Genomic DNA, 13,184 nt, shown 5'->3' with positions numbered 1-13,184 from the left:
AATGAAAATATAACAAGTCCAACTTAAATAAAACCAAAAATTATAGGAATATTAGGAATGTTAGCATCTTTGTCCATCTCAAAAATCCCTTGTGCCATCTCCCTGGAATGATAGGAATGTTAGCATCTCTGTCCATCTCAAGCACCACAAAATCTACCGGAATAAAAAATTTCCCAACCCTCAAAGGGACATCCTCTACCTTACCCTTAAGAAACTTAATTGACCTATCGGCTAATTGCAAAGTAATGTTAGTAGGTAAGAGTTCCCCTAGCTCAAGTCTTTGGTATACCAAATATGGCATAAGGCTAACACTAGCTCCTAATTCACACAAGGCATTCTCGATTTGCATTTTGTAAATGGCACAAGGGATGGAAAAGTTTCCGGGATCTTTTAGCTTAGGTGGCATCTTGTTCATTATGATTGCACTACAATTCTCGGTCAAGTTCACCGTCTCTACACCATCTCAAGTCCTCCTACCGCTCAAAATGTCTTTGAGGAATTTTGCATAGTTGGGCATTTGGGTGACAAATTCGGTGAATGGTAGAGAAAGGTGAAGTTGCTTGAGCATGTCAATTAAATCTTCCAAATTGTTCATCTAACTTGTGTCTCATGAATTTTTGTGGATAAGGAAGCTTGGGTTGCACAATTTCTTTCTCCACTCTAACCTCACTAGGCTTCTCAATCTCAACCTCACTCAAAGTTGCGCCATCTCTCTCATCTTCTACCAAAACCTCTTTTGCGGCCTCCTTGGTCTCACTCTTCCTAGGCAAACTCTCCTCAAGAACCTTACCACTCCTTGTAACAATAGCATTGACCGGTCACTTGGGATCTAGGCCTTGGGAAGGTAAAGAAGAATGACTAGCATGGTCTTTTAAAGCATTAGCAAGTTGAGAAATTTGGTTTTCAAGCATCTTATTATGAGTCATCATTTCATTAAATTTCTTATCACTTACGGCCATGTAAGTGTTCAACAACTTTGTTTGGTTTTCAATGATTTCTTCCAAATTGGTCCTATGAGAAGAAGAGGAGGATTGAACATAGGAATTATCATTTTGGGTCTTTGGAGCAAAATCGAGTGGGGGGCCCCTTTGAGAGTTATTTTGAAAATTTCCCCTATTTTGATTGTTCCAATTACCTCTACCTTGATTATGGTTACCATAACCTTAGTTATGATTACCATAATTTTGGTTATGATTTTGGCTACTATAACCTTGGTTGTTATAGTTACCTCGGGAATTTTGGTTCCCATGGTTCCTATTACCACCACCTTGGTTGTAGTTGTCAAAACTGCCATGGTTGTTGTAATTCCTATTCTGTTGGCCTCCTTGATTCTCAAACTTAGAATCATTATTGTTTGACACATAGTTCACATGCTCATTCACATTTCTATCTTGATCATCACAAAACATCCATACATGCATGAGGGTAATTAGAAACATCATGATTATACGATCCACAATCATCACAAAACAAGCATCCACTAGGCGTGTTACTAGAAGAGGGAGGGGGTTGAAAATTAGAAGACATACCTCTCCCCTTAGATTGGGAGGGAAAACTTGAAACTTGGTAGGTAGCACTTTCTAACTTCGCCTTGATAGCGGACATTTCCTTCCCCAAGTTTGTCATTTGTGAGGATAGATTGTTGATTGCATTTAGATGATTAACCGAGTACACCGAAGAGCTACTCTTGCTAGTTGACTTTCTTTCTCCATCTTGCCAATCTCTATAATACCTCACTACGTCTTCAATTATGTCTACCACTTCCTCTTCCGTTTTGTTGATGATAGGACCTCCGGCTCCTCCATCTAAACATGATTTTCCTTGAGGACTAAGGCCTCCATAGAATATTTGAATAATTTGATAAGTAGGAATTCCGTGGTAAGGACATTCTCTTTGATACTCTTTGTATCTCTCCCATGCTTCATAGAGGCTCTCACTAGGCTTTTTCTTGAAACCTTGAATCAAAGCTCTAGCCTCCGCCGTTTTCTTTTGTGGATAAAAACGGGATAGAAATTCCTTGGTCACTTCGTCCCATGTCCTTAGAGAATTCGGATTGACCTCCTTGTCTAGCCATTCCAAGACATTCCCTACGAGGGAAAAGGGGAAAAGCTTGAGGCGGATGAATTCTTGGGAAATTCCATTCACCTTGATAGTATTGCAATATTTTTCGAACTCCTTGAGTGGGCTTTCATGTTTAGCCCCACTAAATTGTCGCCTCTCTATCAAAGTTACCATTGCCGCTCTTATTTCAAAGTCATTTGCCAGTGTTGTAGGTGGAGCAATCCCACTCTCAAATCTATATGCACCGGGAATCCCCAATTCTTTTAACGCCACCCTTGGATTTTCTCCCATTCTTGCTTGTTCCTCTTGTTGTGGTTCTTCTTCACTTGAAGTGCTAGGACTCAAAGATCGTCTAGCAACCCTTAACCTTGCAATAGTTCTCTCAATTTCCGGATCAAATGGCACTAGTGAACGACCACGTCCTCTATGCATACAATCTCAAAAGAAATGATTAGTGACACGGCTACAAGTGTATCCTAAAAGAAAATCTTTTGTATTTTCAATTAAGGATGAAATAGACTCAACAACTATAACAAAGCACCAATATCATTCCCCGGCAACGGCGCCATTTTTTGCGCATGGAAAATGTAGGTCGTATTTTACCCTTTCCTAGAGCCAAATAAAATTTATAAACACTCGACCAACCTAATATGAGTATATGGTAAGTCAAGGATCGAACCCAAAGGAATGAGTAGGTGCAAGCTATAGCCTAGGTCAAGCTACTTCGAAGATTGTAGAAAGATATGGTTGGCAATTAAGGTATCGAGAAAGCTAGATAAATTGAGAAATTCAATATACTAAACACTAGGGATATAGGTTCCATATACAAGCTCAATGATTATGCTAATTGATGGATCACTCAATCAATTCAAACATTACAAAGGACAAACAATAGTTGCAACCAAAGGAATCCAAAAGCTATCTCCTATAAGCCAAGCTAGGGTTCACTATGAATGGCTAACTAGGAAAATCACAATCAAATTCAATCACTTAAAGCAATTCTCAAATCAAGGGTTCATGTCATTGAAATTTTCAATGCAATCTAGATTAATCTTATAGGTTGATCACTCCTAGTCTGATTAATCACATACACAACTATGTCAACCAATTTAATTGCAACAATTCAATCAATCAAGGATCATCAACTAGCAAAAATCATCAATCAAGCATGCTTCCCCTTCTCCCTAGCAACTAATCTGCTCACTAATCATGGTGAAATTGAGAAACAAAACAAATTCAATCACAATCATATTCATTTCAAGTTTAATCAAGAAGAAATTCAATCACTCAACAAATTTCTAAAGCAAAAAGATTAAAGTTCAAATAAAACATTCAAGAATTAAAGGAAATTGCAATAAGAGTAAATTCAAAGGAAAGAAATCTCACAAACTTTCATTGAATTGAAGAAGAAATCCAAGATCAAGTTGAAATCAAAGATCAAATTCAAGTACAATCAAGTAATCTTAAGCTTCTCTCTCTACTTTCTCTCTCTACTATTTTTGGAAAATAAGTGTCAAGTACAACAATAAATCATCCCCCCAAAAAAGGAAAAGTCTAAGAGTATAAATAGAAAATCGAACGAAGGGGAACGGGGCGCCTAGTGCGTGCGCACCACCAGGCCGCGCACACGCACAGGTGGGTCTGCGCGCACGCACCCCTGCTTGGTGCTCGTGGCCTTGCCTCGTTCAATTGTTCGATCGATCTCTGCGCTCCCGAGCATCCCTATCATTGGTGCACTCGAGGCGATGCTCGTGAGAAGGGAAGCTCCTTTATCTTCCAAGCATTTGAACACTTCGAGCCAAAGCATTGCTTCCAAGGTTAGCTACATCAACTTCCTTGAATGCGCTCAAGCTTCCTTCTTGATTATTAAACCTCGGGAAACTCAACACACCTACAAAATAAGTCAAAGAAACGAAGAACGAGAAAAGATAATAGAGAAATGAATAAAATAGAAAGAAAACCATCAAAAGCACACATTTCTCTAAACTTACGCACAATCATGCAAAACAAGCATTATTATGCAAAACCACGACGTAAAAGACTAAAAACCAGCATAAAACTACAAAGAAAACCTAGCCTAAGAGTGCCATAAATGACACTCATCAACATGATCATTGGGTCGCACATAAAACTCGTTTTAGGCCCAGTTTAGTATTTTGGCCATAACTTCCTCGTTATAACTCGAAATTGGGCTTATAATATATCGTTGGAAAGGTCTTTTCAAGCCCCATCCAACTACACAATTATTGGACCCTTATCATGGACCAAACTAAACTGGACTGGATATTTTCCATAAATAGAATACGAAAAGAAATATTTTCGAAATCAGAAAGAAGTATTTTTATTAAAACGACCGCATCACAAGACTTTTCACATTTCACGTTATTCGACAATCAATGACGTGAAAGATATTCATCACCGGGTTTGGTTTTTGGGGAGACACAATCAAGTTTCTACAATACGTCTTAGCCTTCTTTGATTTTATCCGCTGGCAATCGGCCACCTAGACTTCTTTTCGCTTGTTGTTTCCTTCTTTTTTCTTCCCGGCCTAGTCTTGATGAGAAGGTTGCTTCTTCTCAGCCCCTTTGGCCAGTTGTGCTGCTTTAATGAGGGAACAAAAATCAGATGCTTCGATATAGGCTTCGGCCTCCCGTAGCACGCCTGCGTACGTCCGAACCTTTTTCCTGAATAGATCAAACTTGAAACCATTATACCTTAATCCCCGGAGAAATTCAAAGTAGGCCATTCATCCGGCAGATTATCAATTTGGGCTTTTTCTTGGTTGAATCTCTACACATACGAACGCAATCCTTCGTTCTTCCAATGAACAATAGTGGCCAAGTTAAGACTAGTCTTGCGAGGAGGTATGTTGTATGAAAAGTTTCCCACAAATAACAGACTAAGAGTAGTGAAACAGTTAATGCACCCGCTCGAAAGGTTGTTAAACCAATCCTGCGCCACGCCCTTCAAGGTGATCGAGAAGCATCGACACCACGTGGCATCATCCACTCTTTGAAGATACATTAAGTTCTTGTACGAGGTGACATGCTCTTCTAGGTTGCCCGTACCATCATAGGCACCCACCAGTACACTCTTCACCTTAGCTGGTTGAGGAGATTTGAGAATTTCTTGAGAAAACGGAGGTGGCTTGTCACCAAGATTTAACAGACGCATTTACCGATCACTGGGCTGAGGTTGTGCGGCCGGTCCGGCCAGGTAAGGAGCCTGGTCGAACGGCTGGCCATAATGCCCGTACTGTCCGAAGATAGGAGGGTTAGGCGGCAGAATTGCATTGAAATTCTGGGGTGTCTGATACTGAAACAGTTGAACTGGAATTGGAGTTTGAGTACGATGAGTTTTACTTCTACTGGTGTAGGGAATAATTTCAAGCATCCCACACTTGAGCCCCATTGTGATCATACACTTAAGTATGGTGGCGTCCAAAGGGAAGGAAGCGAGAGCAAAAGAGTCGCCAACAAGTTTTAAGAACTTGTAAACCGTTCACAGGGTGAAGGTTACACCCCTTCACGATCCATGAGATCGCTAACTCCATAGTGGTCTGGAACCATGACTGGATATTCGGGCATGAAGGTACAAATCCAACCTAAAAGAGATTGAATCTGCCCTAAAAATAGGCCTCTATTGTATTCTTTTCATATTCATGTGCGCTTTTTGACTAACATGCAATCATTAGGTTAACCCTAAACCTGTTTAATCTATGTTGGTTGATTATTAATGCACAAACAAAACTATTAATGGCGATCACTTGAATTAAAATCACATTAGCCTAAACAAGGTTATTAATTATCTTATTAAGCGTGATTACAAATACAAATTCCCTTTAATCCTGCAAAAGAGGGTGTGATCAAGCAATAACAATAATATATCAAGCAACAATAATAATTATAGACACAACAACCATCATCATAATATTCAATCTCAATCTCATTAAAGCATAATAATAATAGCAAGATCCTAGGCATGATACTAACAAGATTAATAACAAATCCTATCATGTCACTAAACATTAAAGATCAAAGCTTTATCCCTAACATGATATTAACATGATAGAAGAAATAGGAAGCAACCTAAGCATGATACAAGAAACATACATGATATTAGGAGTTAATAAATAACATCCTAACATGATACTAGGAATTAATAAAATCTAAGAAACATGATTTCTATATCAAAATAATAATTAAGAAGCAATCTAAGTACTTACTTTGATGGCTCGTATCTCTTTCAAATAACAAAATACACACGTTAGTAACTTCAAGGAAAATATTAAATAATAAATCTAATCAAAGAATTGAAATAAGATTTGGGACCAAACCCTTGGAAATTATCAACCTTTCACGTCTAGGGCGAAGGGAACTTCGAGCTTGGCTAGATGTGTCTAGAACTCGTGAATGCTGTATTTTTATTTGAAAAGGGAAGGCTAGAAAAAGGGAGAAACAAAAGCTATTGCTTGAGAGAGAGGAGAATGGAATATTGTTGATGATTGTTGAATGAATAAAAACGGGGAAATACGACCTTATTTATAGAGAAAATAGTCCGGAAATGATCAGAAAAAGACTGAATCCCATTAGGAATAAAACTGCCCTTGTCGTAGAACGACAGGGTTCAGCGCGATGCGACAGCCCTGTCGTTGTGCGATAGGCTTGTCGTTTCGCGTTGATTTACGTGTTTTCTAAAAACCTGTACGGAATTCTTAATCTAATTAAATTCGATTAATAACGCCCGTACTTATCTTTAAAAATCTGATTTAATCTCTTTTGAAACTCTTGTTTTAATTCAAATAGAATTCTTTATTTCCATAAAAGATATAATTATTAATCCTAATCCTATTAGAACTCAAAACAACCTTCCAGATTATTCTAGAAAATTAAAATCAATCCTAATAACTTTAGGAATATTAATTAATGGGCCCTCCACTTGATCATTGGGCCATAAAACCATTTCAGGCCTAATTTAGTACTTTGGTCATAACTTCCTCATTATTCATCGGAATTGGGCTTATAATATATCGTTGGAAAGCTCTTTTCGAGCCTAATCCAACTACACTATTATTGGACCCTTATCATGGACCAAACTAAATTGGACTAGACATTTTCATAAATAGAGTACATTTTCGAAAACAGAAAGAAGATATTTTTATTAAAACAACCGCATCGCAAGACGTTTCACACTTTCACTTCGTTCGATAATTAATTACGTGAAAGATATTCATCACTAGGTTTGGTTTTGGAGAGACACAATTAGGTGTCTATAGCTGCTCCTGGGCGAGCTGGTACGCTTGGATGGGGCATGGTTTGAGAAATCATCCGGCATGGTTGGTGTAGAGGCGGTGTCCGAACAGGCTATTCGTTCACGCTACTTATGCCGTATATACTCCCTTGCATCCTTCCAACACCGAGACGGCTCAGTTATCTCCTTCTGAGGTTGTCTGGTCTGCCCCCAGCCGACTGCGTTTTCTCGAGGATCCTAGACATATCCATCCGTGGCACCCTCGGTGAACGTTCATGTTGACGAATAGGGTATTCCCGGCATCTTCAGCATTGGTCGCCTTGCTCTGGGTCTTCTTTTTAGTGCCCTCTCTTCCTCTTCTAAGCGGCGGCCTAGAAGAATAAGGCATCTTACCTTCAAGCTCCCTTCGGACCTTGCTCAAGGCTAGCTTAAGTGAACCAGCAGTTACCGGAGGATCCTCGGCCTCATGAAATAAAGCGGTCAGAGGATCACTAGGATTGTGTTGCGATTATATCTTCTACATGTCCGTCCTCACCAGGACCAGGACCTGTGTTAGGTGTCTAACCATCTATTGCCGTAACGGACGAGTATCCCCATAGACGGCGCCAAATATTTCGGGGTTTTTTGGAATCCCTTGGGATACTGGTCGCGTTCCTCGGACAGAGTGGCTCGAACACCTGCAAAAGAACGAATATTTTGTTGTCGATTTTTTTTTTGTTGCCGGAATATTCGCCTCCGACGGTTAAGTTAGTAATCGGAAATCGGAAAGCTAGAGAGAGAAAGTAGAGAGAAGTTGGAGCTGTTTTTATGCTCTATTGAATGTTATGTCATAATCCACCCTTCCCATCATAAATGATTGGGATAATTATAGGGATGAGAAATTGTGCCCCTTTAGGGTTAGTGACCTAGGATGGGCGGCGCAATCAGGAGAGGGCACGTGTCCCCTGGGGGGCACCGTTTTGCGGCTGTCTAGGATCTTGGGCCTCCTGATGTAAAGAGGCCTTCATTCTCTCTTTTCAAGTGCTCTTATGCTTGACACGTGTCATCTTCCTATAGGGACACGTGTTGCTTTTTAATTTGAGCCACGTGTCTTTATGGGATTGGACCACGTTTTTGGGGTATTTTTACCCTAAACAATAATCATGCTCAAAAGTGGTCTAAAATTGCAGAAGCATAAAGGAAAGAAACAAACACATAATCACAATTAATATGCCATTAACATTCAAGGTTTAAAAGATTTAAAATTTTTCGTCAAAACGAAAAATCCCTCGAAACAGACATTTTCAGGCAGAATTTGGCTTTTTCACAAGCCTGAAAGGATCAGAAGGTTTTCAGAACATCAATCCCACCCAAAATTCACTAGTCTTGGATGAAAATGTGGCTTTGGGAGCCAAAATTCTAATTAAAACGAGATTAAAATTAATAAAATCGAGCTGCTAATCTAATTCTTGACAAATTTTCCTTTTAAGAAAACCATAATAGAATTGTCGCTTAAAACGACATCCTCCTAGCCCGTTTTTTCATTTTATAGTCTAACCAGCGTAAAAAACACAATATTTTTTCATTATTACTAAATATCCCGCAATTTAAAAAATCCTTTACCGAAAGAGACGAGAAAAGAGGAAAAAAAAATGGTGAAAGAAATTGAGGGACTCAATGAAGACGAAAGAAAAGCTCTCAGACGCAGCAAATTCGCTCCACTTCCTCCTAAACCTTCTTCTTCTTCGTCTTCTCTTCCCAGGTACGCAAACTTCTCAATTTATCTGTTAATTCATTTATTGAATTAATGTTATTGTTGATTTGTTGTTTGATTTCTTGTGTATGTGTTTGATTTTTTTTTTTTTTTTTTTTTTTTATATGTGTAATCGGTATTTTTCTAATTTACAGTCGAAGTTTTAGTCTCAGAAATTTTGTATATTGATGGTGAGATCTTCGTTTTGATTTCGGGTTGATGAGATTTGATATATTGTTTAATTATACTGATATGAGTTGTTCTACTTATGTTTATGTCAATAGAATTCTAATTACTACATCCGTTTGACATTATTTGTAAGGATTAGACACTTTCTACTCACACTGTAGTCAAATCTGTGCAAATAATATGAAAAGGAGGTAGTATTTTGATGAGAACTGTCCGAACTAGTTGGTGTTTCTATGTTTTCAAGTTGCTGAAGGCTTATTTATCTGAAAATATGGAGTTTAACCACTGAAATCAGCCTAGTTATTTATCAAAGGAAATAAAATGCAATTTTTTGTGTCTTAAAGATTTGTAATAAAATCTTTTTCTCAGGCTTTGTGATTAATGCTCCATTATCACCATTACGCGTAGTTTTTATTGTGAAATTTTCTTGATCAAGGTATACAATTACAGTTACAATTAGAAATTGTAGAAAAACTGGTGTTTAATCTATGCAACATCATGATCATTTGACCTACTTGAATGAAAAAACTATACTTTTTTGGGTCTTACTATAATTAGGGGGTTAGATTTTAGGATACATATTGTTTTTCCGAAAACCCAAAACCCAATTGAAAAACGAATTAATTGTATAATTCAAATGAGCTTTCTGTTGAATAATCAGTAGACAAATAGAGATTACGTTGATTTCTAACCTAATTGTTACTAGTAATGTATTTTAGTTTATTGAAAAGTTTTTGCTACGGTTTTTAAATACGTGTTAGCCAAATACTTTTGATGATTAGAACATGAATAAATTTGAATCAGGCTAGCTCATCCTGGTGGACCTGTAACGACAAATAAGGCAGTTGCATTGGCGAAGTTTCTTGAGAGGAAACTGCAGGAACCTGGTGGATTGGATACCTTAAAACCTGAACTCATTGAGCTCGCTGTCAAGAATGCAAAGGAGACTGTGAATGCTAGTGAGTATTCTGCACCAAATATTTAATTGCCATTGATAGCATAATTTAACATTGTTGGGTCAATATCAGTTTGAAACACATTCTATACCACGAGTTTGTTCAATATCAATTGAAAGTCGAAGTTTCACTTTTCTTCTCTCTGCTGTCTTCCACATTATGGTTGGTACATGCTATCAATTTCTCCATAAGCTCTGTTGGTTGAGATGGGGCGCTATACTGATATGCTCCTCGCCTCCTCCCGAGTTCTCCTTTTCCCCAACTTTTTTCTCATTTACTTGTTAAGCTGTAAGTGAATATATCCATGCTATTATCCAATATATCAGTCTTTTTTTTCCCATCGGGTCATCTCTTGCTACATAAGCCAGTATTTAATATCTGTTGATTATATCTAAGTCGTAAATCTTGTTTGCTATAATTTAGCTACCCCATTGCTATACAGTATTAGTGATTTAGTTACCTTAACCTTTTCGGAATGGGTACATCAGTCAATAGAATTTCTGGATTTTAATAAACATGTCTTTGAGGATAATGGTTCAATCTTAAATTTTTATAAACCTATGTAAGTATGTATTTGTTAGTTGAGATGCGTGAAGGTCAGATAGGAACATTATTTAGTGCATCAATAAATTTTTAATATCTTTCCCATCATTATTCTATAATATATCTGCACTGAATCCATGCACTTTATAATGATTTTTCATAAACTACTTGTCCACACCTATCTTGTGTAGATCACAGGGGACAAAGAATCTTAGATACTTGTGTTTATCAAGCTATTGTCTGCTTTTCTGGCAAATCTTTGGTGTCTGGGTAGAACAAGAGCTAACGCTTTTTAGGTGACTGGTTTATCAAGTGATTGACTAGTATAAGAATACATCTTGTTGTATAAGAATACGTCTTGTGCAGTTGGGACTATGGAGCCTTTAACTGTTTACACAGATGATGAGATTAAAAGAAACAGCAGAGACTTGGATTTGGGTGTCATGTCCGACACTCCAGATTTTATTAAATTTTATACAAGGCCACTATTTATTTAGGTGTCATGTCGTGTCAGAGTGTCAAAGGTTCCGACACCTGACGTACAGCAAGGTATCGAAGTAACATAGGTTTTTTTTTCAACATTTTTCTCTCCATGTGCTCCTAATCTTGAAACCATTATTTTTTTCTCATTTTAAAGAATGAAGAAAGAACAGGACTAAAACACTTCTTCCCTAGCTAGAGAGTGAGAGGGTCAAACCCACAAGATGGAAGTGCTATTTCTGTTAAAAAAAACCTGTCAAGCTGTATGCTGAGGCTGATAGAATGTTTCTGCTAATCTATTGAGTCTTCTTCCAGAAAAATGCCTTTTTTTTCTGTACATTTTTATATCAGTTGGGCTGTTAGTTGCATACATAGTAATTTATTTTGTTGCTTCACTTATTTCTTCTTGACCTGTAATTTTTAGTTACCTATTCATATTGTCCTCATATATTGTCATTGTCAAGCCATTAATTGGGATGATGAAACTGTATGGTGCATTCATATTTCAATTATTTGTCCAAAGATGCCATATAAGCTGAACTGAAGACTGTTATATACAGGTGGAACTTCAAAACATGGGAAGATCATACGACATGTCACTTCGTTTGATGATGATGAGGTGCATATATATTCTCTGAGCTGTCTGCACTTGTTGTGCGTTTCTAGCTTTTCCTCACTACATGAAAATTTTGGCAGGATCATTCATCCAAAGATGGATCAACATTTGAGCCGAAGAAGAAAAAATTGAAAAAAGGAAAGAAAGATAAGAAGAAGAATAAAAAGAAAAAGGTTATCCCTCTTAGCTGGGTTTCCTCCCCTCAACTCCTCTATGTTCAAACTTTTGATTATGAGAAGTAAATATTAATCTATTTTTAACCCTATCTTGCTTTTTAATTTCCCCTCTTCAGGTCGAAGATCAATAATGTTCAAGGAAGTGTTTTAAAGAGATCTTACAACGTGGATAGTTTAGGTTTTTATGTTACTGATCAACTCATTTTTGTAGAAACAGTTACAGAAACTTGTGGATAGATTTGAGAATACTTATAATTTTTTTATTATGTAAGGATTAATTTACATGTGATGGATTGTCATGTGAAAGGCTTCCTTAGTACTCCCTCTGCTCCATAATATAATAACTGATATTAACCTCTACACGCGTGTCAATATGTTAATTTGATCTTATTATTATACAATTAAATATTAATGAAAATTATAATAAAAGTTATATTATAAAACTATTTCCAATACCTATCTTACAACATATTTTTTGACAAATGTTTTTGTTATGTTAGTACAAAATTATGGTCAATGTTAATATATAAATAATGAAAAAAAAAGTCTATCATCTCCGTTATTTTAGAACGGAGAGAGTAATATGTGTAACATTTTATTCAAGTGTTGTTCGTATAAAATATACGTCCTCCATTCTTTTTTTATTGCACCATAAGGGATTTTACGCTTGCCAATGCATTACTTTAGCTATCAATATCTTCAATTATACTTTTGTAAAAATTATAAAAATTTGATATTTGAAAAGTAGAGTTCGATACGAATCTAACTAGATCTCACATGACTATATTTTTCCTAATGTATAAATCACAAATGATGGTCAAAGAAAATTAAGTAAATAGTATAAAAGTCTTAATGGTACAATAGAATAAAAACGGAGGAAGTATATACCATTGTACTTGTTTTTAACTAGTCCTAGTAAGCTTGAAGTAATTTTTATTTTATTTTTATAAGCGCAAGCCACTGTCCTCTGTTTTGAAGACAGTGCAAGCCACTATTCTAAATTCCTAAGTAGCAATTATACTTAATAAAACTGCTTTCTACAGTAGTGGTTTGCTATCTCAAGAAGCACATTCGCCTGGCAAAATTTACCAAAAAAAAAAAAATTGAATATCTTTTCTTTCCTTGTACCACGTAAGAATTCGTAGTCCGATTGTATAGGTACGTAACGCCGGAATGTTCTT

At 36.9% G+C, this 13,184-nt stretch overlaps 1 protein-coding gene and 1 non-coding gene across 2 annotated transcripts; both read left to right on the top strand.

Annotated features, from left to right (window-relative positions):
• Positions 1 to 1,870: 1,870 nt before the first annotated feature.
• Positions 1,871 to 1,976, top strand: LOC145583564 (small nucleolar RNA R71). The gene has a single exon (XR_014100201.1). It is a non-coding gene; the product is annotated as a small nucleolar RNA R71 (small nucleolar RNA).
• Positions 1,977 to 8,896: 6,920 nt separating this feature from the next.
• On the top strand, positions 8,897 to 12,322 carry LOC145582149 (uncharacterized). The gene is made up of 5 exons (XM_081639165.1): positions 8,897 to 9,052; positions 10,037 to 10,191; positions 11,772 to 11,830; positions 11,908 to 12,000; positions 12,120 to 12,322. Exons 1-5 carry the CDS (start codon positions 8,943 to 8,945, stop codon positions 12,132 to 12,134), a joined length of 432 nt encoding a protein of 143 aa, XP_081495291.1. The 5' UTR covers positions 8,897 to 8,942; the 3' UTR covers positions 12,135 to 12,322.
• The last annotated feature ends 862 nt before the right edge of the window (positions 12,323 to 13,184 follow it).

The sequence above is a fragment of the Chenopodium album genome, chromosome 15, assembly GCF_948465745.1.
Source record: "Chenopodium album chromosome 15, dcCheAlbu1.1, whole genome shotgun sequence".
Lineage (NCBI taxonomy): Eukaryota > Viridiplantae > Streptophyta > Magnoliopsida > Caryophyllales > Amaranthaceae > Chenopodium > Chenopodium album.
The sequence above is the reverse complement of the archived record's forward strand: the minus strand, read 5'-3'. Positions and strand labels throughout refer to the sequence as shown.

Coding starts and splice junctions, on each gene's coding strand:
- LOC145582149 (XM_081639165.1), top strand. CDS start 8,943: ATGGTGAAAGAAATTGAGGGACTCAATGAAGACGAAAGAAAAGCTCTC. Junction 9,053..10,036: donor TCTTCGTCTTCTCTTCCCAG/GTACGCAAACTT, acceptor AATTTGAATCAG/GCTAGCTCATCCTGGTGGAC. Junction 10,192..11,771: donor AAAGGAGACTGTGAATGCTA/GTGAGTATTCTG, acceptor TGTTATATACAG/GTGGAACTTCAAAACATGGG.